Source organism: Gadus morhua, unplaced genomic scaffold (assembly GCF_902167405.1).
Source record: "Gadus morhua unplaced genomic scaffold, gadMor3.0, whole genome shotgun sequence".
Lineage (NCBI taxonomy): Eukaryota > Metazoa > Chordata > Actinopteri > Gadiformes > Gadidae > Gadus > Gadus morhua.
The window spans coordinates 202909-228555 of NW_021963953.1; the positions used below are offsets into that span (position 1 = coordinate 202909).

At 44.9% G+C, this 25647-nt stretch overlaps 1 protein-coding gene across 1 annotated transcript; it reads right to left on the reverse strand.

Moving 5' to 3' along the window:
• Positions 1 to 4392: 4392 nt before the first annotated feature.
• Positions 4393 to 25647, reverse strand: LOC115538213 (NACHT, LRR and PYD domains-containing protein 12; the record flags this gene model as incomplete). The annotated part of the gene is made up of 8 exons (XM_030349877.1): positions 4393 to 5040; positions 5538 to 5584; positions 5713 to 5886; positions 15197 to 15370; positions 15741 to 15914; positions 19367 to 19540; positions 19943 to 21779; positions 25464 to 25647. Coding segments are annotated over 8 exons (3318 nt in total), but the record flags the coding sequence as incomplete, so codon positions are not given.

A 25647-nucleotide genomic window follows, 5' to 3' on the forward strand; every position in this document is an offset into this window, starting at 1 on the left:
GGGGATGATGATCATGGGAGGCCTCTTCAAGTGAGCGTCCTGTTCCCCACCACCAACGCTCATTCCCGTCTATTCTGTATCTATGTTTGAACACTGCGTCCAGAAGCCAAACCCATTTGAGTTACTAGTGCTTATATTGAAGTTACTCGTCGCTTTTCCAACAGTTACTATTTTAATTAGTGACTTTATATTGTTGATCCTTGCTTCGTTAGATGAGCCTTGTCCCATTCCTCTCCCCTTAACGAGAACACTTCCCTCCACAGTAAAGAGTGAAGTGATAGTGAAGATCGTTCCCTATGAAATGTGACACCACTATAATTAATATTATGCAAATTAGCGTAGTGATCGTGCTCCCCTACGTCACGCGCAGCACCGACGTGTCCACACTACAGGAAGGAGCCTACTACTATTTTCGTTTGAAAATGTCACCCTTGTGTCGAAAATAAGACAACCTACACATTCAGATCGTACAGTTAAATCCAGTCTACGGATAAATAATTTAACATAATGTATAACTGTTTGAGAAACATGGAAAACCAGCCGCTTGCTGAGTTCTCAACGTGACCTGGGTCATACGTGATACTCCCTTGGCTGTAAGTGAGGTACCGAGCTGGCGAGCTGCCAAGGGACTTTAAGGGGAAATAGGCCCTCTCTCTTGCTCCCTAAGTATTGGATCACCCTACCCCTCCGAGGGAAGGCACAACTTCTAGGGCTAGGGCTCAAATCTAGGGCTAGGGGGAATAATAGGATGGGGCCCTAGTTACTATTGCAGCCCTTCGAGGCGCTATAAATGTTATACAATGTGGTTTGAATTAAACAACACATGAACCAGCAGTTTTAGAAATCAACTCCATTCTAGTCTTCACTTCTGGTGTGTGTGTGCGTGTGTGCGTGTGTGCGTGCGTGCGTGCGTGCGTGCGTGCGTGCGTGCGTGCGTGCGTGCGTGCGTGCGTGCGTGCGTGCGTGCGTGCGTGCGTGCGTGCGTGCGTGCGTGCGTGCGTGCGTGCGTGCGTGCGTGCGTGCGTGCGTGCGTGCGTGTAACGGTAAGGAACTTCTGTGAGCAGAAGCGCCTCAACACGTCCACCCTGAGGATGACCCTGGAGGCCAGGGTCCAGCTGGAGGACATCCGCACCATCTCTGGCTTGAAGGTGATTGGTTCACATCCCCCCTTGCCCCGCCCACCGCAGTCTCTTCTAGGGTCTGGAATCAGCCGGGACGATGCGATATGAAAAGCCGTCGTGTGAATACTGAGATTCTGTAAATATTGTGGTACGGTATTTCGATCTTTTTGGAAGGTTTACGTTGTGGTTTCTGTTTTACAGGTCCTCAATGTAAATGGACGATTGTCGAGTACGCATAACATTAAGCGATACTCTATTGAGCAATGTTGTCAGAGAGACACAAATCAGTACTTTCCTATAGAGCGCACTCTATAGGAAAGTATTGATTTGTGTCAATCTGACAACGTTGCTGATTCAAGTATCGCTTAATCAAAGAGTCCCGATTCTCCCATGAATGGATTCCTATTCCCCCAGCCCCTGCTTGCTCTGCCCTGAGTCAAACCCCTGCATCCACAGACATCATGGCTCTGTTGCTTTTCTTGCATTTCATCGACATTTGGCCTGCGGATGGAGTTTTAGTCTTCAGGTAGTCGGTCTGAAATGTTGGTAATCGGTCATCGTATGACGTGTGTCTAACCTGAGAACCATGAGTGTGTTTATCAGAGGGTCTATTGAGCCGGGTGTTGAACGCGGAGGGGGCAGACAACGGTCTGGATGTGGTGGTCAGCCTGTTGACCTTTGGGCTCCTACCCCAACGGGTGCTTCCACATGGAGAAGCGGAGGATCCTGACCCCGGAATGATGCCACGCCCTCATCCACAAGACCTCCGTCGACTGTCCTTCAGCAGCCAGGACATGACCTTCCCCTCGCCCTGCTTCGACTTCGGGGAGAAGGTCAGCAGATATATGCGTTCTCAAAATGACAAAATATATGTATTGTATATGAACAGAAAAAAAATTATCAAAATTGAAGAGATTGATAATCTGGGAAAAAAATCACAGCACCTTATCGGTCCCAAAATGTATCAATAAAAATATGAAAATGGTTTGATTTTGATTGACAAGGTGTGTGTGTGTGTGTGGTACTACCTGGAGGACTGCATCCAGCTGACCCACTTCGTCCCACCGTCAGCAAGGATGACAGCAAGGATAAGGAGGGAGGAGATGAGGACGTAAGGAAACCTCTGTACCATGTAACGTGAACTACCATCTAAGGGCCTGATGCTTAACCACAGGCCTGCTGTCTCTGAACCAATCAGAGGGGAGCGTGTCTATGTTCCCCGGGTCCTATGTTCCCCGAGCGGGGAACATAGGGATGACCCCAATCAGAGACAGCAGAGATCGCCAGATAGGCTAGGCTCTGCCTAGCTGGGTAGCTCGCCAGATAGGCTCGCCACCTTTTTACTTACTTTTTGTTTTTGTATACGAGTGTGTGGTGAAAAAAGTCAGACTCCACTGTTGTGTGTGTGGTAATATCCTCCCTATAGACACTGATGAAAGGGTGAATGGAGACTCCACTGTTGTGTGTGTGGTAATATCCTCCCTCCACACTGATGAAGGGGTGAATGGAGACCCCACTGCTGTGTTGGAGGTAACGTCTCCAGAAGACTTGGAGGATTTCAACTGAACTAACGGGAAGAATCCTCTGAACACACGAGAACATTCAGTTGATCGAATGAGTTGTTTATTAACATTATGCTTTATGAACAATTACAAATCCTAAACAGGTATCTTTAATCATTGAACATGTTGACTTGTTGTTCCCAACAGAACACAAAGAAACTATCTTCCGTTTAAAGTAATATACAACATCGTTACCCTTTCCCATGGAACCCTTATCATCATTCATGATTATGTTGTTAAATATGCTTTAAATCACGTTCCATGTCAGTCACACTTCAAAAACGAGCCATAAGAATAATCAATAAAGCTGGATATTATGATCACACCAACCTCCTGTTTTTACATTCCCGTATCATAAAGTTCAATGACCTGGTTGAATATCAAGTTGCACAAATCATGTTCAAAGCTAGAAATAAACTGCTACCAGGTAACATTCAAAAACTTTTTTTTGACAGAGAGGGGGGTTACAATTTGAGGGAACAGTTAAACTTTAAAACACTGGCTGTACGCATGACTTTAAAATGTCATTGCATCTCAATTGGGGGTGTGAAACTGTGGAATGGGATGAACAAGGAGCTAAAGCAATGTCCAAACATGATCCAGTTTAAAAAAAGGTTCAAAGCAATGATTTTCAAAAGGTACAGGGATGAGGGACAGAAGTAAAGAAAATATAAAAAAATAAATACTAATAATAATATTAATATATATGAAATAATATATCAAATATAGTATAAAGAGAGATTATGAGGAATACAGGAAGTATATATTAAATACATATTAATTATTGAACTGTGGAAAAGGGGTAGGATTAAATAAGTGTTACACTTCTTCCTACTCCTTTTCAGACATATCAATTGAATGTATGTAATTTTTTCTTTTGTGAAATAATTGGCACATCGCTTTTGTTTATTGTAGTGTCATGCTTTTTATTTTGTTTGGTGTTATTTGCGATGTTTGATTTGTATTTTGATACGTCTGAAATAAATGAAATCAATCAATCAATCAGGCATGGCAAAATATAAACTGATTTTGTATTCCTTTAAAACAATGTTGAAAATACATAAAATATTGAAGTAAAATAAAGTACCATCAATCAACAATTAAAACACATTTCACATCAGAAAGTAAATCTTTGTACAACCTGCTTAACCCAAAGGAAGATCTTCCTTTCATGGTTTATGCTGAACCTTTCAGAAGCCCAATAAAATGCAGCATTTGGAGTTCAGTGGAGTATTTAAATCAAACACAAAGTGTTGTCCTTCCACTGAACGGGTTGACCCCTCAGAGCACCAACAGCTGCTGCTCAACAACCCGATGCACTACAGGTACAGGTGGGTGGTCCTCTCCAACGTCAGGACTGTGAGGACCCCCCAGACCCAAGCGGCCCCCTCTAATCTGACGCTCAGCAGCCCAGCTGAACAGAGAGAGGGCTGAGAGATGAACCACGAGAGACACTGATGTTACCTGCTGCTTACCACCGGCACACAGACCTGATGTGGGTTTAGATCCATGAAGGATGTGTTTGTGTGAGTGCATGTCCGTGTAAATAAGTCTGTGTACGTGTGTGTGTGTGTGTGTGTGTGTGTGTGTGTGTGTGTGTGTGTGTGTGTGTGTGTGTGTGTGTGTGTGAATAAGTCTGTATACGTTTGTGTGTGTGTGTTTATAGAGTGCGATGTGTTTGTTTGTGTGCGTGTGTGTTCATTTCTATGTACTTTTGTGTTGGTTTGGGTGTGTTTATGACTGTCTAAATGTGTGTGCTTTTCCATGGGTCTTTGTGTGTGTTTGTGTATCTACAATGGACACTCACAGAGACACTGAGGAACCACTCCTATGTAACCCAACCCCAGGGAGGAGGACCTCCTGGCTGAAGGAGGCCTGGAAGGTGTGGATGTGTGTCAGTGTGTCTGAGGACCTCCCTCCACCTGGGGACACTCTGTAGAAGGACAGAGAGCCAGCAGGCTGGTCCAGATACACTCCTACTCTGTTAGAGCGAGGGGGGGGGAGATGTATGGCTGTCATACTACCGTTGTGATCGGCAGTGTAGACATCATCATTGTCGACATCACAAATAAGACTCCAGGACTTGTTGTTCCATCCAAGCTGGCTGTCATTAGCCACTCCTCTCCTTGTCATTCCTCTGTATGCCACTCCTATATCAACCCATCCTCCATACTCTACCTCCCAGTAGCAGCGGCCAGTCAGACCCTCTCTACACAACACCTGCCCCCAGGCGTTAAACCTCTCTGGGTGATCCGGATACGACTGGTCCTTTCCAACCCGCGTCACCTTCCTGCTGTCCTCAGACAGAGAGAGTCGTCCGTTGGCTGTGTTGGGGTCCAGTGTGAGTTCACAGGCATCTGACGGGAGGAACATGATTAGGCTGCTAAACCAATATTATTAATTATAATTATCATCATCATCTTCATCATTATTAAATAAACAGCATCACCAGCTCTAATTGAAATCTAAGATGAAACACATGCATCATTCAAAACATGTTAACATGATTATTATGTGGTATAGCTAATTTAATGAACGGAATTAAAACAAAATGATAATTATTATAATAGTGACAAGATGATAGTATAATTTAATAGTTTTTGAATATAAAATAGACATGTAATTATGATTTACAGTATCCTGATTATTATGGTGTTATGTCTAATGTTGTAAAATCATCACTCATGATATAATCACAGCAATTATGTTAATGTTTATATATGTAAGATACATGATGTCAGTCATCAGCTTCATTCCCAGATTTCTGAATGAACAGACGTCACCTCCTGCTGTGTGGATGGACTTTCCCTCTCAATCGTTAGTGTGCATTGTGATGAATCAAACAGACACTTACACTTCTTTAGAGCTGGTTTCAGTCTCCACACTCCACTGTGCTCCACACTGGGGGGGAAACAAAGTGAGAGCAGCATGAAACATTCACCTTCATCATCTGCTGTCTCATCACTTTTCAGAGGGTTGAATCCTTGTAGGAGACATTGTCTCTGAATGGTGAGCTGTCCTCTCCATACCTGAGAGTGTCCAGTCTCCAGGGTGGATCCTCCAGTCCAGCAGAGAGCAGGGCAGCACCTGAGTCTCCTGGGTGATTGTAGCTCAGGTCAAGCTCTCTCAGATGGGAGGGGTTGGAGCTCAGAGCTGAAGCCAGAGAAGCAAAGCCTTCCTGTGTGACCAGGCAGCCAGACAACCTACACACACACACACACACACACACACACACACACACACACACACACACACACACACACACACACACACACACACACACACACACACACACACACACACACACACACACACACACACACCATGCTAGCAGTTAACAGGACAGCAACCCCTCACCCTCACATCAGCTGGCCAGTGTTCTGTCAGCTACAATAACCTGTTAACTCATAACACACTAGCAGCTAAAAAAGACAGCAAAGATAAACAACCCTTCAAACTAACATATATTTTTTTATGTTCCTGAAATCCTCGTCCTCTAAAGTTCTGTTCCTCCTCTGGCCTCTCATTCTCCCATCTGTGGTCCACTGGCATGTTGAACCCAGCCTACAAATGAATAATGATGCTCAATCTGTCGGGGATCTTTAGCCCAGCTCAGACCAAAGATTCGCCTCGCAACGACTTGTAACAAGGCTGTTTTGGAACTTAATGATTATATTCTATGGTAAACCATGAATAATATTAGGCCTATATATCTAATGGTAGAAAACATTTAAAGCCTCTCTGGATTCTGATCCAGGGCCTGACACGGTGCCACAGAGTCTGGGGTCAGGGCGCATGTTGGAAGGAACCCACCAGAGGAGCAGGAAGCAACGGGGTTAATGCGTGCTGACCGCAGCCTGGTGTCCTAAATTATTTTGTTGACAATTTGGTTCGACGAATTTATGATTGATTGCGGGCGGAAACCTCAAACAAAGAAACTGTTTTGTGTGTGTGAATAAAGAGGAAGCCGCGATCCGTTGACCGCCAGTGCTTTGCAAACCATAAGCCTTTGTTGATGCTTATTTGTGGGTAGCAATAAAGTCTCTGTCAATACTTGCTCCGGACCACTCGATTTATTAGTCGAGTGGCCAGCGGTCGAAATTAGTCTTAAGTGTTTTGTGTCAAATCGCCAGGTCAAGTTTTAGAACACAACGACGTACCGATTTCTCTTCAGCCAATAAGGACACACCACAGAACAACTTGTACATCACGGCCTTACTCTGTCCCGGTCCCGTACTGTCCACAGTACATGTTAGCTATAAACGTTGTTATGGTTACATGCGGCCATTCCCACATGCCCCCATTCAGACACCTTTTAGTAGGCCTACTGCCATTCCGACATTCTACCAATCAGTGGTGTCACGACCCGGCTCATGGTCGGACAAATAAAAGGAACTGCGTAGGTAAAAGTAACAAAAGGATAATTTATTTCCCTAACACAAGGGACCAAAATGACGGCAAAGCAAACAAAGAGAACACAATAGAAAACGAGGGGCTGCGGCGGAGCGGCACACCGCTCTCCCTCCGGAGCCAGGCGATGTCAGGAAGAGACTGAGGCAGGAGGAAGGACCAGCTTAACACAGGTTTGGGAATTGGCCACACCCACCAGCTCATCACCTGCAGCTTGACAAAGCAGAGGCCACCATACACGCATACACACATCCACAGGCAGGAGGCCGTCACACCCCCCTCCCTGAAAAACGGGGCCCAACCCCGAACTCGACAATGGTTCCCTCATTATTAAACCTCATTATTTTTTTATTTTTTTTTTTTTTATTTTTTTGCCAATATATAGGCTACACATTCTACCTACTATAAAGTTTGTTTTCTTCACAAATATATACATTCTACTTACTTTAAAGATTTTTTTTTTTTTTTTACACGTATAGAGTTTACGATGTTTAAGGCACACACACAAGGGCACACACATCCGAGGACAGGAACACCAGCTGCTGTTGAGAACCACACAGCTCACTACGCGCATCTTCCACACCCCCACCTCAGCAACCTGGTACCAGTGGGAAGCAATTTAAGAGGGAAGGATGACAGAAGAGGGAACAGGAGCGCAACAGGACAACATCGTAACAGCAATAAAGTCTTAGCTCAAACCTCAATCTTGAGGAACGCGAGACAGTGCGTCGGCTACGACGTTTTCCGCACCCTTTATGTGTCTAATATCAAGCCAATGTGACTGTAGAAATAACGACCAACGTATCAGACGCTGGTTAGGACATTGCAGCGAGTTCAAAAACAGAAGTGGGTTGTGGTCAGTGTACACCACTACGGGTACCGCTCCAGAGCCCAAGTACACTTCAAAGTTTCTCAGAGCCCAAACTAAGGCCAGTGCCTCCTTTTCAATCGTTGAATAGTTCAATTGATATGAGTTAAATTTCTTGGAAAAGAAACAGACTGGTTTTTCCAAACCCAACTCATTGGCTTGCAACAAAACGCCACCTACTCCGATGTGACTAGCGTCGACTTGAAGCACAAAAGGTCGGTCAAACCTCGGAGCGGCCAGGACCGGTGCTTCACACAGCAGAGACTTTATCCTCTCAAACGCCTGCTGACAGAGAGGAGACCACACAAATGGGACACGCATTTTAAGTAGATCAGTTAATGGTGCAACGACTTCTGAGAAATTACGGCCAAACCCCCTGTAATACCCCACCAAACCCAGGAACCTCATCAGTTCCTTCTTAGTAGTGGGCAGAGGATAGAACTGGACAGCTCTTATTTTCTCTGCAACGGGACGGACTTTACCCTGACCCACAACCCGGCCCAGGTACGTCACCGTGGCCCGTGCAAATTCGCACTTGGCGAGGTTGATGGTCAGGCGCGCCTCAGCCAAGCGCAGGAACAACGCACGGACACGCTCCACATGAGACGGCCACGAGTCTGAAACCACCACCACGTCGTCCAAATACACAGTGCACCCCTCCAAGTCCCCCAAGACTCTGGTCATGAGCCTCTGGAACGTGGCAGGAGCGTTTCTTAAACCAAAAGGCATAACATTATACGAGAAGAGACCATTTGGTGTAATAAATGCAGACAGGTCACGTGCACGCTCGGACAGCGGAACCTGCCAATATCCTTTCAACAGGTCAAATTTACTCACAAATGCGGCGTGGCCCACTTGGTCAACGCAATCCTCCATACGAGGCAGCGGGAAAGAATCTGGTTTCGTTACAGCATTTAGCTTGCGAAAATCAGTGCAGAACCTGAATGTTTTGTCTGGCTTCGGCACTAAAATGCAGGGAGATGCCCAACTGGAAAAGGAGGGAACAGCAATACAATTATCCAACATATACTTCACTTCCGCATCAAGGGACACACGTTTTTCAGGACTAACGCGGTAAAACCTTTGGCGAATTGGGAGTGCATCACCTACATCTATATCATGTTCAATTACATTTGTTTGAGTAGGAGTGTCACCAAACAGAGATGGGAAGGAACTTATCACTTCAACTAGGTCGGCTTGTTGTGACTCAGACAGATGGCCCAACAGAAGATGTAATTTGTTCAAGGACTCAGAGTTTTTTAAACGACCTTGCTGCACCCCAGCATCAGCGTCGGGCAGACCATCCTCCACCCCGGCAGGCACCGACTGTGGAGGGTAAACCACAGACACTCTACTCACAGAACACACAGGCCGCGCAGGCAGAGAGGAGGCGGAGACAGCTTCACCTGGAGGGACACGTTCATAGTAAGGTTTCAATAAGTTGACATGACACATCTGGACACTCCGTCTACGATCAGGCGTAGCAATGATGTAGTTATGTTCAGACGTTTTTTTCTTTATTTCATAGGGACCTCCATACTTCGCCTGAAATGGAGAAGTAATGATGGGAAGTAACGCCAAGACCCGGTCCCCCTCACTGAACACACGCTTCTCAGCCCTCCGGTCATACAGTGTCTTCATCTTACTCTGTGCAGTACCCAAGTTTTTCTTTGCCAATACCCCTGCAGCATACAACCTATGACGGAACCCATTTACATAATCAAGTACATTTTCTGGTGGAGCAGCATCCTTCCATTGCTCGCACAAAAGATCCAGAGGGCCGCGCACATTGTGCCCAAACACCAAATCGTTGGGACTGAACCCTGTGCTCTCTTGGGACACCTCCCTCGCCGCTAACAGTAACCAGGGCAACCCCTCCTCCCAGTCTCCGTCCAGTTTCACACAATATGTACGTAACAACGACTTCAGAGACTGGTGAAAACGCTCCAGGGCCCCCTGACTCTGAGCGTGATATGCCGATGCTTTATTGTGTTTAACCCCCAACTGTTTCAAAACTTGTGAAAACAGGTGAGAGGTGAAGTTTGATCCGCGGTCAGTTTGAATCACCTTCGGGATACCGAATATAGCAATGAACTGTGTCAGGGCGCGCACCACAGAACGCGCTGTGATCGTGCGTAAAGGATACGCTGCCGGATAACGGGTGGTTTGACACATGACAGTAAGCAAATAAACAGCACCCGACTTGGAACGTGGCAACGGACCCACACAGTCTATAATAAGGTGTTCAAATGGCTGACCCACAGCCGGAATCGGAAACAGAGGAGCTGGTTTAATCACCTGATTTGGCTTCCCCGCAAGTTGACAGGTATGACAGGTTTTCACATACTCAGACACATCCCTCTTTAATTTAGGCCAAAAAAAATGTTTCAGCACTCGGTTGTATGTTTTTCTCACCCCCCAGTGACCCGAGTCATCATGGGCCCGGCGAAGCACCGTCTCCCGGAGCTTCGAAGGCAGGACAATCTGGAGGACGGGATCCCCTACAAAATCGTCCCCGTGAGGCACCCATTTTCTCATGAGCAATCCCTTCAACAGAAAGTAACAGTGAGAGTCGTTCTTTACCTCCGACGCAGGCAACACCATGTCAAACAGTCCCTTCAGGGACGCGTCGGCTCGCTGCTCACTCTCCAACTCTTCCTGCGTAACTGAAAGGGAAGCATCAGACAGGGAGAAACACAACCCATCTACTGCCTCACCATCACCCACGCCACACTCAGGCGGCTCTGGTGGAGAATGTTGGGACATAGACCGCGTCACCGCACACGCTGTGAACACTTCGGGGAAACTTATTTCATCCTCATCAGGCTGCTTCCTCACCAGGGGAACTGAGGAAACCACTGGAGACGGGGCCACATCACCCCACACACGCTCACCTGCAGCACCGTTACCTAGGATCAGAGTGACCCCCTCAACAGGCAGCGCCGGCCTCACACCCACAGCTATCTCGCCTTGGAAGAGATCAGAGTGTAATGTGATTTTGTGCAGAGGGACTTGCAAAACATTCATTTCCATACCTACAACAGGCACCCAACAACCTGTGTGAGTCTCAGCGGAAAAAGGCAACACAGAAGCCTGAATGAAGGAATCAAAGGCCGCTGTGTCGCGCAGTATATTAACTGGCACCTTCAACCTGCCCCCCACCAGAGAAACATGGCCACCAGAAATGAACGGCAGAAAAGATGCCAACCCCACAGACACGGATTCACCCCGAGCTGGCACACCCACCTCACTCACCGCTGGTGCGCGAGGCAACGAGACAGCGCAGCAAGCACCTTTTGGCTGCGCCATGGGACCCCCCTGGGGAACCCTGGGTTTAAGTGCGTAACAATCAGCTCTGAAATGACCTCTTTTAAGACAATAACTGCAGGTTTTTTCAAAACCCCTCGAGTTACGTTCCGTGGCGTCGGATTTACCTGAATGACCAACATAACTCCCCAGAGCTGCCTCAGCACGCTCTGCAAACGGTCCACCACGGCTGCCACTATGCGCGCGCCACTCACCAAAAGAGCGTTTATGCGTCAACACATAGTCATCTGCCACTGAAGCAGCTTCAGACACACGTCTTACCTTGAGATCGTTAATGTGTTGTGCAATGTTCTCAGGTATGGAATTTTTGAACTGCTCCAACACAATTAACTCGGACAAATCCTCAAACGTCTCCACTTTTAACGCGGCACACCAACGCGAAAAATGACCCGTCAGGTCACGAGCAAACTCGAGGTGCGTCTGCTTCTCCACTCTCTTCCATGAACGAAAGCGCTGACGATAAGCCTCCGGCACGAGCTCGTACACTTTCAATACGGCAGACTTTACACACTCATAATCTTGGCCATCAGCCACCGACAGAGCAGAATACGCCTCCTGCGCACGGCCAGTCAGTGCACACTGGAGCATCACCGTGCGGGCTGACTCAGGCCACTTCCGTGACTCAGCCACACGTTCAAACAAAGAAAAAAACGACTCTGGATCCCGCTCATTAAACTTCGGAAGTAACCGCAGATTGCCAAGCACATCAAAACACTCACCTCCGCCCCCGGGACGAACGGAGGAACTCTCCTGCGCTCCCGAGGCGGCTCCACCCGAAAATCCAGCCCTCAGCAACTCCAGCCGAGACTGCTCTACCGACAGCTTCGCTTGCTCCGTCTGGTAGCGGAGTCTTTCCACTGCAATCTGCTTCTCTATTTCAACTGACTTCAACGTCTTAGCATGCTCCAACTGCAACAACAGTAACTCTTTCTGCTGCTCAAACGTGAGGTCACTCGCGCTCGCAGCCAGTGGAGCCAAACTCTCCACCCTGGCCTGAGGAGGACGCGCAGCACCCGACAATATACCCAACTCGCATAATGCAGCAAACAAAACATTCTGAATTGTCGCGTCTTTCACTCTTCTATCTGGGATATCGATACGATAATGCTCCGCTATTTTAAACAATTGTTCCCGCGTGCACTTATCCAGCAACTCCTCCGACGGAGCCTGAACAAAAAACGCCACATCCGCCATACTCTACACACAGTAATACAAAACTCCAGGACACTTACTTTTGCTGCTACTTACCAGGTAACTCCCAAACAAGGAGCTACGAAAAAACACAAGCCGAGACACCCCAACCCCTAACTACCTACCACAATACTTACAAAACCTCACCTAGTCTTCGTCGGCTTGCCGAGCTCGAAGTGACACCAACCGCAGGAAATTACATCTGACCGAGACTGGCCAGCTGCAACAACCCAAAGCCAGCGCACTCCCTCCTCAGGGTTACCGACAAAAACAAAAAAGGCAAAATAATAAAGTGGCGAGATCTGCTCACCCGGCGGCTAACTGATCAGGATGCCCGGACAAAACAATTATCTTCAAGCAGCAACAAAAGCCAAGTGACCCAGAGAAACAACACAACCATGGCCCAAAATTTACCTTCGCAGTTCACAGCTAAACCGTGGCGTACAAACCACACACACAAGCCCTTGCGACTTCCGGGTTCCCACGCCACTCAATAGTAACGCCGCCAAAACGGTTCCATTCACAAACTCCCGCGAGTTCATTCACAACTCTGGCTTACTAGCGCACACGGACAACGAGACGAGCCCCCACATTTGTCACGACCCGGCTCATGGTCGGACAAATAAAAGGAACTGCGTAGGTAAAAGTAACAAAAGGATAATTTATTTCCCTAACACAAGGGACCAAAATGACGGCAAAGCAAACAAAGAGAACACAATAGAAAACGAGGGGCTGCGGCGGAGCGGCACACCGCTCTCCCTCCGGAGCCAGGCGATGTCAGGAAGAGACTGAGGCAGGAGGAAGGACCAGCTTAACACAGGTTTGGGAATTGGCCACACCCACCAGCTCATCACCTGCAGCTTGACAAAGCAGAGGCCACCATACACGCATACACACATCCACAGGCAGGAGGCCGTCACAGTGGCGCCATCTTCAGGTCAATATTGGGGGATCGTAATTATTTAGTTCAAATGTGTTCAACCAAAAAGTGGCCATTTCAGTATTATTTATCTGTAATTTATTTGATTAATTACAAATTTTGTTCGTGATGATGTATGAAATAACCCATTCCATCAATTGACGACTGCATTTTACAAGTGTGTTATGAGTGGCATGGCATGCACTCATTTAACATGCCCTGGGAATGTATAAATATTCTTGAAATTTAAAACTGGACCATATATTCATCAGAGTTGGATTAAACTCAATGCAGGACAACTATTGGAGTAGATTGGACGAACATTGGAACGAAATTAATTGTTTGGAGTGCTGCGGCAGAACGAATCAAGGAATGGGCGCAGTATCGGCCCAAAAGCAACAGGCCTGCAATGCCCTTTACAAAGTAGGAAGGCGAGAATATAGCCTAGTCCCCCCCCCCCTTAAAACACAAATTCTCGAAGGGGATCAATAAAAATAAACCAACAGTTTTTGCAAATAGAAATCTCGTTACAAAGAATGGTGTAGGCACCCTGTTTATGCTGCTGAATAGGCCTGAAGTAGGCCTGATTAGGCTTCAAATTCTCGGCTTTCTAACTCGCCGTCCTCTCCTTATCAGGCTTTTTTACACTAACAAGCCGGTACGGTCACAGCTTGGTACACCCGGCGATTTCACCGTCTTATCTCAAGTTTCCCGTGTAAAACCGATGGGGTCAAATCCCCCTACCATGGGTCACTGGAGAAGGCGGGATGGGATGTGCACGGGGTCTAGACCTCTTAAGAATCATTTGCATACTCCTGAATGTTTTGATTTTTTTATGAAGGAAGACACCCGCATGCAAGAATGAGTTCACGTAGAGTGTAGGCTGCAAACGCGATTAACTATTTAGTGCAAAAACACCAACATATTTCCCGACAAAAGTCTCCAAGGACAGTTCCTCTGCGTCTCTCTTGTAGAACGAACCATCTTTCAACTTCTTTGTTCAATGCGCTTACGTGATCAGCAGCTCGCGGTGTCACTTATTCTCCAGTTAGAACTGCTCATGATGATATCGCTGGGTTGTCTCTGTGGAGACAGCGCAGCAACACCTCTACCCAAGCCCCCCACCCCGGAACCGCTGACCCGTCGCATTTACATCAGAATGAAACCCAATAAACCTCCCGGACCCTAAATGTGTGTGCAGGGTCCAGCAGGGTAAATTGGGGTGCTAGCTCAAGTAGACCCCGAAGCCGCCGCCAGGCGCGTCCATTTGCGCCTCCATTTGCGCCATTTGGAATTTCAGCCGCCGCCATACAATAATTGTATAAGCCAAAATAAGCCGCCATCTGATAAACTTTGGCTGAGCCAGCTAGAATTATTTGCATCAAGTAATAATTCTATCACATAGTAAGGCTTTGACTCTGAATGTGAATGAAGTATTGATCAGACAGCGATTTATTACAAACCTTATAAACCGTTGGCCACAGCCACAAACGAACTTCGAATTTGATTTTTTGAAAAAAGAATTCAGCCATTTGTAGCCATGAAAAAATTGGCGGCTGCAGCAGCCATTTCGATTTTTTGCAGCAGTTTGAACTGTCCCACTTTTAGAACGTCGCAGCCCGTCTCGTCGCAAGGAGTTGGAAGGAGTTGCGAGTTGCAAGTCGTTGCGAGGCTAATCTTTGGTCTGAACTGGGCTTTAGACACGTGTCGTCTGTTCTTTTAGATCACAGCCCACCTAGTCCTGGATCATCCCTTACTATTAAACAAACCCAAAGACACATTTAACCCTAACCCTGACCTGAGAGTTTCCAGTGTACAGTGTGGACTCCCCAGTCCAGCAGAGAGCAGCTTCACTCCTGAATCCTGCAGATCGTTGGTACTCAGGTCCAGCTCTTTCAGACTAGAGGAGTTGGAGCTGAGAACTGAGGCCAGAGCTTCACAGCATCTCTCTGACAGATGACAGACATTCAGCCTTCACACACAAAATAAAAAGATCACGTTACCGTGTTTATGTCTTTAACATTTTCCGTAATTGAAAGACAAGTTATGCCAATTTTTTTAGATTTAAACGCTAATAATAGGCTTAAAAAAAAAGCCTGACTACATGTGAATGGCAGAATAAGAATAATAAAAAAAAGTCAACTGTACTTATATAACACACAACTTATACTGTCATGGCAACAACGATATAAATATGTTGAGTTATTCTTGTAATTATTTAGGGTTGTGAATTTTTACTTTATGGCCTTAAATCTGTACATTAAATGTCTTTATTGTAGTTTTTTTTGTACTCTAATATAGATCCTTGTGCTTTGAAGGTTTGAACATTGAGTAAAACTGACCTGAGAGTTTCCAGTGTACAGTGTGGACTCCCCAGTCCAGCAGAGAGCCCCTTCACTCCTGAATCCTGCAGATCATTGTTACTCAGGTCCAGCACTCTCAGACGAGAAGAGTTGGAGTTGAGAACTGAGGCCAGAGCTTCACAGCATCTCTCTGACAGATCACAGCCAATCAGCCTGCACACACAATAAACAGAACATGTTAGGAACCCTGATTTAATGTTTTAGACGACTTTTCTGATAGTTAGCTATCAGAAACTTTTCTTTTCTGATAGTCATATAAAAATGATGATACATTATTCTTCTGTAAATTATACTGTTGTGATCACGGCCTTGGTCACCGTGTCCGGGTGCCGCAAAGGATCCTGGGAGGCTCGGGGGGAAGCGACACTGTCACGTTAAAATTGTAACAGGGGCGAAAATTGTACCGACCTACGTCATCAGTTGTTTACATCTTGACAACCTGCCTGGCAACAGACGACGCGATCGTCTGTTGCCAGGCAGGTTGCAAAAAGCATTTGTTTTCAAAGAAGCCGGCGAATGCGTGGAGCCATGTCCGAAGTAGATGTTCATAAAGTGTAGGCAAGGTTATACATTTTTAAAAGGGTGCATTTGTATTGCAATAAACATAAATCCATCCTTTTTTATAGTTGACGGGGAGAATTCATATCCTAGATTATAATTGTTTTATTTTAGGTTGAACAGAACAATCAGTGTAAGAGGTTTGGCCAACATAATAATCTAAATAAACAAGAACCTGGATTCGGGGATTCACTCTGTATCTGGGGGACGAGACAGACGAACAGCAAAACACCCATGGAAACAAAGGTGTTTATATGGTTGCAACCAAGCAAGCTAGAAACATACAGGGCTCACAACAAAACGGTCGAGAAAACAATTTTTACAGGGCTCACAACTAAATGGTTGAGCAAACACATTTGTATAGAGACTATCAACATCAAGAATACCACGAAGACAAAGGCAAACCAAGGGTACTTTCAATTTCAAAAGCAACACGATCGAGTCGGCGTCTGATTTGTAAACAACGTTTACTCGTGTCTGGCCTCTCTGCCGGTCAGTCTCCCTTTTCTCTTCTTCTGTTCCTCCGACATTGGGTTTCTCTCTCTCTTTTTAGTCGGCTGATCTATGATGAATATAACAATCCCTAGTGACTTGTGTTTATATCGAGCCGGTTCCGTGTATTGGGGTTTGTGCAGTAAAGCAATTCGTTACTTCGCGAGACCCGAGACTCCTGCGAGAGTGGGCGGCGGGTCGCCGGCAGAAACATATTCCTTTTCTCCGCCAAGATGCGCAAGGATGAGTCGAAACAACGAACAATCGAACAAAAATGTATAATAGAACCATCGCAATGACTCTTAGCCTGTTATATTAAGGTAAATCAAGCCAAAAAAGTTGCATAGTTCCCCTTTCCCTCGTGTCTGATCTCTTTTCTGGTTCATTCTTCTGTTGTTCCACCGACGGTCGCCTCTTGGGTCCCTTATCAGTCGATTGATCCATGATGAATGCAACAATTGCCTCGCAACTGGCTGTTTATATCTAGCCGGTTTAATGTTTGGGTGTGTGTCTGTGCCGTAAAGCATTTTCGAAACTACAATCTGACTACATTTTCGAGGATACTTCCGCTGCGTCACATCCGGAATGTCCCGGTCCGAGCAGAACAAGTTGCATATGCGCTTTTTCACTGGAGAGGCGACATGGGTAAATGACACACCCACCAATCGACGCAGAAATGGATGCAGAATCATCAGCATAACTCTCAATCTGCATACTTAATGTAATTTTGGCTAAAAAAGTTGCATAGTGGGCCTTTAACATGGACGCGCGTGTTATGCTCTAACAACGTTTGTAGGCTTGAAACTGTCCACTGACACGGTGCTGAAATGGGCTCTATCGGATGGGGAGACGCAGGAATTTCACAGGAAATTAGGTTCAAATATGACTCCAACAAGGCTAACAACAGAGTATCCTACGAAAAGAATAGACTGCAATAATATGAATGCCGAAGATATTGCAACACAATTGATTAGGCCTGGGCTGACATATGCTTTGTCAGTCCTAATCTTGAATGCACTGTGCGTATATTTTTTCGAGGCATTTTCCCCCCTGAAACAATTCCATGTTACAAAAATCTAAAACAGCTTGTGTGACAACTACATTTATCTTAATGTGCTGATTTCTGAAACATGCTTTGCTCAGCAAAGAGAGCAGACTTTATCTGATTCCTTATTAGGTTTCATTGATTGGCGGGCACTCTCTAGTCTAGAATCTTTGGAGTAAACATTAAAAATGCAACGTTCCATACATTCATTATCAGTCAAAGGCAGAGGCTGGGCATTGACACACGGCTATTGCTGACCCGATTAGAACAGCTTGGTCTAGATCCTGCCCATATTGTTGGGCAGGATGATGTATAGGCCTTTTTACGCTGCCAAGCCGGTTCAGTCGCAGCTTGGCATGCCCGGCGACTTCAGCGTCTTACCTCAAGTTTCCTGTGTAAAACCGAGGGGGTCAAATCCCCCGTCCGTCACAGCTTTCTTTGTTCACTGGAGAAGGCGGGGCTGCGCACAGAGTTTAGACCTCTTTAGAATAATTTGCATACTCCCGAATGTTTTATTTTTTTTATGAATGAAGTCACCCGCATGCAAAAATGAGTTCACGTCAGTGTAGGCTGCAAACGCGATTAGCTATTTACAAGTGCAAAAACGCCAACATATTCTTTATTTTGCTGACGAAATTAACTCAATTGGGGTGCTAGCTCAAGCAGGCAATTTACCTTGGGTAGTGTTAACGCGTGGATCGTGCCGTGAAAAAGGCGTGCATAAGATGGCATATTTGGCAGTGTAAAAACGCCTTATGATGGTGCTGGTAATGTAAGCGGGAAAGCACGCAGGGTTCAGGCACACATCACAGCAGTATCCCGCAGCAGTCTACGTTCACTGCAGAAACCACACTCTCCATTGTGCACTCCACTAAGGTCAGGGATGTTCGTTACTGTCTAGACACGGTCCAATTAATAATGAACTTCATCACAGCCTCACCGAAGCGCCTACAGTGCTTTATGGCAAACAATCGCAATAAAAAACGCATGCAGAAATTCTCCGACACCCGCTTGTCTCAGCATGATTCGTTTACAGTATGTCTTCTGTCATTAATCAATACGAGGACCAACCACGATTGTTCAATTAAAATCAGAGGGAGATATTAAGTGCTGCTCGAAAGCGACCTCCCACACAAGACCAATGGAATAATTTGATTTAATTATATGCCTTGTGAGAGGGTTGCCTTGGGACGTGTCATTTGATCGGTACATTTCGGCTGCACATTTATTTTTGGAATTTTAAATTGCTGCCATAAATTATGTTGTTGTTGACTCTGTCAACTCTCTGGCAACTCTTGGATAACTTTTCAACTTTCATTTCCCCACATAAACAACAAGGTGTAATATGTCCAATGGCACCACTCTAATACATGTGGTCATCAAAGGTACTGAGTTATTATCTGATATAGTTTGACGTCATTTAGGTGTGATTCTCAAACCAGGGGGCAGTAGTTAAAAGTCTTCTGAAACTGAACCTTGTGGTGTAACTGTTGCATTTAGTAAAATTGACCTGAGAGTTTCCAGTGTACAGTGTGGACTCCCCAGTCCAGCAGAGAGCAGCTTCACTCCTGAATCCAGCAGACGATTGGAACTCAGGTCCAGCTCACTCAGAGTAGAGGAGTTGGAGCTGAGAACTGAGGCCAAAGCTTTGCAGCATCTCTCTGACAGCTTACAGCTGTTCAGCCTTCACACAAAAAAACAGAACATGTTGAAAACCGTGATTAAAAGTTTTATAAGACTTTTCTGATAGTTGAACAAATGATTATACATTAGATCTTTAAATGGTAGTTACATATTAGGTGTACAATGTTGGTACTAACAAAAATGCTATAACAGAAAACTATCATAATATTACTTTTATAGAATTATGTATATAGTGTGTATCGTAAAACATGTTATAAGTATGCCTACAGATATATGTTGCATGTTATTATAACTTTTGTATTCTAGTATTATGTATATTCTATTGCATTGCAATACATCTGCTTAGTGCACCGTCAGAGATGTTTTTAAATTTACTACAACTTTTATATTCTAGTATTATGTATAGTGCTGTATTGTTAATGCATCTTATGAGTGAACCTACAGAGATGTTTTGGAGGCTTTGATCAGTGGCAGCAGCCCCAGAAGACCCTCGTCAGAAGCCGAGTATTTCTTCAGGTAAAACACGTCCAGCTGCTCTTCTGATGTCAGTACGATGAAGACCAGAGCTGACCACTGAGCAGAGGAGAGAGATACTGTGGAGAGTCTTCCTGATGACAGGTACTGTTGGATCTCCTCCACTAGAGAACTGTCATTCAGCTCATTCAGACAGTGGAACAAATTGATGCTTCTCTCTTGAGAGAGATCTCCACCTATCTTCTCCTTGATGTAATGGACTATTTGGGTATTGATTTGTGACCTCCTTCCTGTCTGCCCCGGTGAAACATATTTTGTTAGATTGCTCAGTAATTTACTTCCTCTTGGTCCCAGCAGACCTTGTAGGAGCATCTGATTGGTCTCTAGAGAGAGGCCCAGGAGGAAGCGGAGGAACAAGTCCAGGTGTCCGTTTTCACTCTGCAAGGCCTTGTCCACCGCACTCTGGTAGAGGAGGAGGAGTTCAGCTTCCCCGGAGGTTGGATGTTCTTCTAAGAGCAGGTTGACACCAGTGTTGATGTAGGACAGAAAGACATAAAGGGCAGCCAGAAACTCCTGGATGCTCAGATGGACGAAGCAGAACATCCTGTCCTGGTACAGCACATACTCCTTTTTAAAGATCTGGGTGAATACTCCTGAGTACACTGAGGCTGCTCTGATATCGATGTCACACTCTGCCAAGTCTGCCTCGTAGAAGATCAGCTGGCCTTTCTCCAGCTGGTTAAAAGCCAGTTTCCCCAGAGAAACAATGATCTCCCTGCTCTCTGAACTCCAGTGTGGATCTGTTTCAGCTCCCCCATGATACTTCCTGTCCCCCTGTATAGACTGAACCCTCAGGAAGTGGCTGTACATCTGAGTCACGGTCTTGGGCACCTCTTCTCCTCTCTGGGATGTTTTGAAGAAGTCCTCTAGAACTGTAGCAGTGATCCAACAGAAGACTGGGATGTGACACATGATGTGGAGGCTTCGAGATTTCTTGACGTGAGAGATGATTGTGCTGGCCAGTGTCCCCTCTCTGAATCTCTTTCTGAAGTACTCCTCCTTCTGTGGGTCGGTGAACCCTCTCACCTCGGTCACCATGTCAACACACTGAGCAGGGATCTGATTGGCTGCGGCAGGGCGTGTGGTTATCCAGATGCGGGCAGAGGGAAGCAGGACTCCCCTGATGATGTTTGTCAGCAGCACGTCCACTGAGGTCGGCTCGGTGACATCCGTCCAGATCGGGTTGTTCTGGAAGTCCAGAGGAAGTCGACACTCATCCAGACCATCCAAGATGAAGACTACTTGGTCAAGGTCGTATCTGTAGATTCCTGATTCTTTGGTTACAACAGAAAACTGATGAAGAAGTTCCAGTAAGCTAAACTCTTTACCTTTCAGTAAATTCAGCTCTCTGAAAGTGAGGAGAAATGCGAAGTCTATGTCTTGGTTGGCTTTGCCTTCTGCCCAGTCCAGGGTGAACTTGTGTGTTAAGACAGTTTTACCAATGCCGGCCACTCCGGTTGTCATTATTGTTCTGATTGGTTTATCTTGTCCAGGTAAAGGTTTAAAGATGTCTTCACATCTGATTGGTACTTCCTCATTGGCTGTTTTCCTGGATGCCTTTTCAATCAGTCTGACCTCATGTTCCTTGTTGACCTCACCACTGCCTCTCTCTGTGATGAATAGCTCTGTGTAGATCTCATTCAGAGGTCTCTGCTCTCCTGCTCTACCGATTCCCTCAAACACACAGTGGAACTTCTTCTTCAGATGAGCCTTGAGTTCATGTTTCCACTGGACCGCAACAGCTCCTAAATCCCAAACCAGAAGAAACATACCATTCATATTTCCAAGCAATATTACTGGTGTGAAGAATAAAGTATTATGCAACTCTACTTTATATGGATCTTATAACTTCATTGGTGGTGCTGTTGTTGTTGAGTATCAGTGGTATCAGTGACTTGCTAACCTGATATGACAAGATAGTGGTGCAACTCTTCCACTGAGTTATTCTGCTGTTCATCTGCAGTATAATGTTTAAAATTCTTCAAGCTGATACCCCAACAATAACCCTACATATTTGGATCAAACCATTCAACCTGATACCCCAACAATGACCCTACATATCTGGATCAAACCATTTAACCTAAAACCCCCACAATAACACTAGCCTGGCTCCGCCCGCCTAAGTACTTCCGCTCAATTTCAATTTCCCTTCAGTAATACGTCTGCGGTATGTTAGTGGGTTTTCTCCGTCCAAGTTTTGTGCGTCCAATCAGCGAACAGAGGGAGTGGCTGAGAACAATGACGTGAAAGTCAGCTCTCGTTGACGGACATCTTCACGCACAGTGTTGTTGGGTTGTTTACAGCCTGCGCGCAACGTAATTCCCGGCCAAACGTTAGCGATTGGTTATGGCAAATCCAGAGTGGCACTTGGCAGATCCAATAGTTTTAAACTTCAACAGACACCCGCCTTCAAGTGAGTTAACGTTTGTCAATTGAGTAGGTCCAGACTCTCAGTGCAAATGAAATGAAGTACAGTGTTTCCCCTAGGATGGAGTTGCAGCAGCGGAGGTGAAATGTTATGTTTTTCGCGCGCAATTTTTTTTGTGTGCTCGCAAAGCGCACCCTGCCGGGAGGTTTCTATGTGTCTACTGGCAACATACATACAGTACATTTGTGCACATTAATGAGCAGGGGAAATAAGGAGAGATTGAACATATTACAAGTAAAACATTATTTACATTTATTTAACAAAAAAAAATCAACAACCACCCTATACTTTAAAATCCCATAACCCAAATACTACAACAATCGAAAAGATCTGTGCCTCAAACCAATGCATCTTCCCAATCCCTCCCCTCTCCCCATCACAAAGGTTGTAGTAGGAGCGTAAATAGGCCATGCCTCTATTGAACAAGTTTTTGGGCTCTGGAGTCAATACTGGCGACGCTACTGAAAATGTTGCTAAAAACAATGTATATTGACATTTTTGCTAAAAAGAAATTTCTTAGAAATAAGTAGAGATATATTTTTCAAAACATACGGTTGCAGTAAGACCATAAAGAGCCCATGCATATGGAAAACGTTTTAGGGATCTAGAGTCAATAATGGCAACCAGGGGCGAGTCTAGGTTCTGACTTTTGGGGGGGCTCAACCCCAAGCAGCCACAGGGGTTAGATTTTTTTTTTTTCCCACAACCTTTATTTTCTTAGTTACAATGCTGTTGTATGTATAAGCCGATAGCTGGCAGTGTCAGCTAAATAATGCAGTTCTGAACCACTTAAGTGATGAAATGAAAAAATACTGTTTGGATGAAGGAATAATCAATGGTTCTGAACTCGATTAACAAAATTGAGGTATATTTAATTTCTTTTGTGTAAGTTTCACTCAAGAATGACCATATTTTCCTGTATATGTTACTGAAACAACATGATGTCGCCTCACTTTCATGGACCCATACAATTTATAAATTGTATCAACATACATTTTTATAAAACTTTTTTTATAAAAATCGACAAGTGCAACATGTACTAGTCGAATACTATGAGAAACAGACCACTATTTCGGGAGCACTAAACTATGTTGTCTCACCTTCAGGGACCCATACATATTTATAAAACTTCTGATGCCAAAAAATCTTGTTGTTCTGAAGAAAAAAAAAGGGTGCTAATTTTCAGTTTAAAAATAACTGCTGGCATTATTTTATCAGCTGAGAGCGTTTTCATTGCCATAACAACGTGAGCTAATCAACAAGTACAACATGTTCTAGACCAGTGGTTCTCAATCATTTTTCTTTCATTCCCCCCCTAGGAAACAGACATTTTATCACGCCCTCCCTGAATTTAAATAGCCTACTATTGAGAACCTGCTAATATTTATTTATTTAGATTAATAAAATTAACGGAGATAACATCTGCAACAACTTAAAACTATTTCCAACTTCAGTTTATTAACTCAAATTGTAACATTTAAACAAGACTGCTAAGTCTGTGTGAATCTCAAAACAGAGAAACAAGAGCAAATGATTCACTGGGGTTTGCATTTAATTATAATATTTTTAAAAAGTAAACATTGGTCACTGGTCAGCTTCATCAGCTTATTCCCTTTCAAAAAAAAAAAAATATGTTCATCTTTCAAGCATGAATAAAGACACCAAGTCCCTCTGTCATGACTTTGTGAGATCAAAATTCTTGTAAAACTTCTGACCCTTGGTCTTATGTTTATTTAAAATAAAATAAGTAACCTATTAAAATAAATAAATAAATACATAAGACACCAAGTCCCCTCTGCCGCTCACGCCCCCCCCTGACACTTTTAATCAGCTGAGGGCGTTTGCCTGAGTCTCATAGTATTAGAACATGTGGTACTTGTTGATAAACTCACGTTGTTATGGCAATGAATACGCCCTCAGCTGATAAACTAATGCCAGCATTTATTTTCAACAGAAAATTAGCACCCATATCAACATATATTTGATATTTCTCTGCTCCTTGCACCTAATCATGCTTATCATGCTACGCAGCATTACAAGGCTCTGCCGACTAAAACATAAAGCAATTCAAGAAGAAGCATAGATAGAATCGTCTTGTGGTCAACTGTCACATAATCTAACAGATTATGTCAAGGTTTTAAAATTATAGTATTATTATTACCAGGTCATGTTATAACACAGCTGGAAATCGTGGATTTTCTGATAAAGACTAGCTAAACTCTTTGACGGTCAAAACAGCAGAAACTATGTTAGGTGCGCTCGTGCTGCATTTTTGGTTTTGTCAAACAGGAGACGCCCACCCACTAATCCGAGGTTAGAGATTCCTGAAGGATGGTTGCGCTCGATTTCACTAGCACATTTGAGCCGGTTCATTAGTGTACAGCATCCATCCTCTCATTGCTTGTGTAAAAAAAAACGGTAGAATATTAGATTTGAGGACGAAACGATAGGGTGGGCTAAGGCAAGTTTTTTTTCAAAAAGGTCTAGCTTCGCCACTGATGGCAACGCTATTGAAATTGTTCCTAAATAAAAAATCTTAAAAAATAAGAGATATATTTTTCAAAAATTAAAGGTTGTAGTAGGACCATGAAGAGGCCATGCCTCTATGGAACAAGTTTTGGGGCTCTAGAGTCAATAATGGCGACGCTATTGAAATTTTACCATTGTGGTCGTTTTCAGTTTTGCACTTTTGCACTTTGCAGACGGTCCCTATGCTCGCGGATGAAAGCCGACTGCTCGTAGAAGACAATGCAATTCAGTTTTGCACTTTGCAGACGGTCCCTAAGCTCGCGGCTGAAAGCCAACTGCTCGTAGAAGCCAATGCAATTCACCGTTCGCTAAAGACGGCTCGTTTGGATCAAACGAGCACCTAGCAGCGGCGAACCGCCGCTGCTAGGTGCATATAGGGGAAACACTGAAGTACGAGAGTCTGGTAGGACCAGGCTAACAAAAACCCTACATATCTGGATGAAACCATTTAACCTATATATGAGTATCTTACCACTCCCCAGCTTATCGGCCAGTTCCTCCTGGTTCATCTCCATCAGGCAGAGCTTTGTGATGTCTACCACTCCCGCTATGGCGCGCCTCCTCCGCTCCTCGTTCTTACCATCCTCCTCCTCCTTCTCCCTCTGACTCTCTGAGCATTGTGGGTAATCTGAGAAGAGATCCCTCCAGAGCTTCTT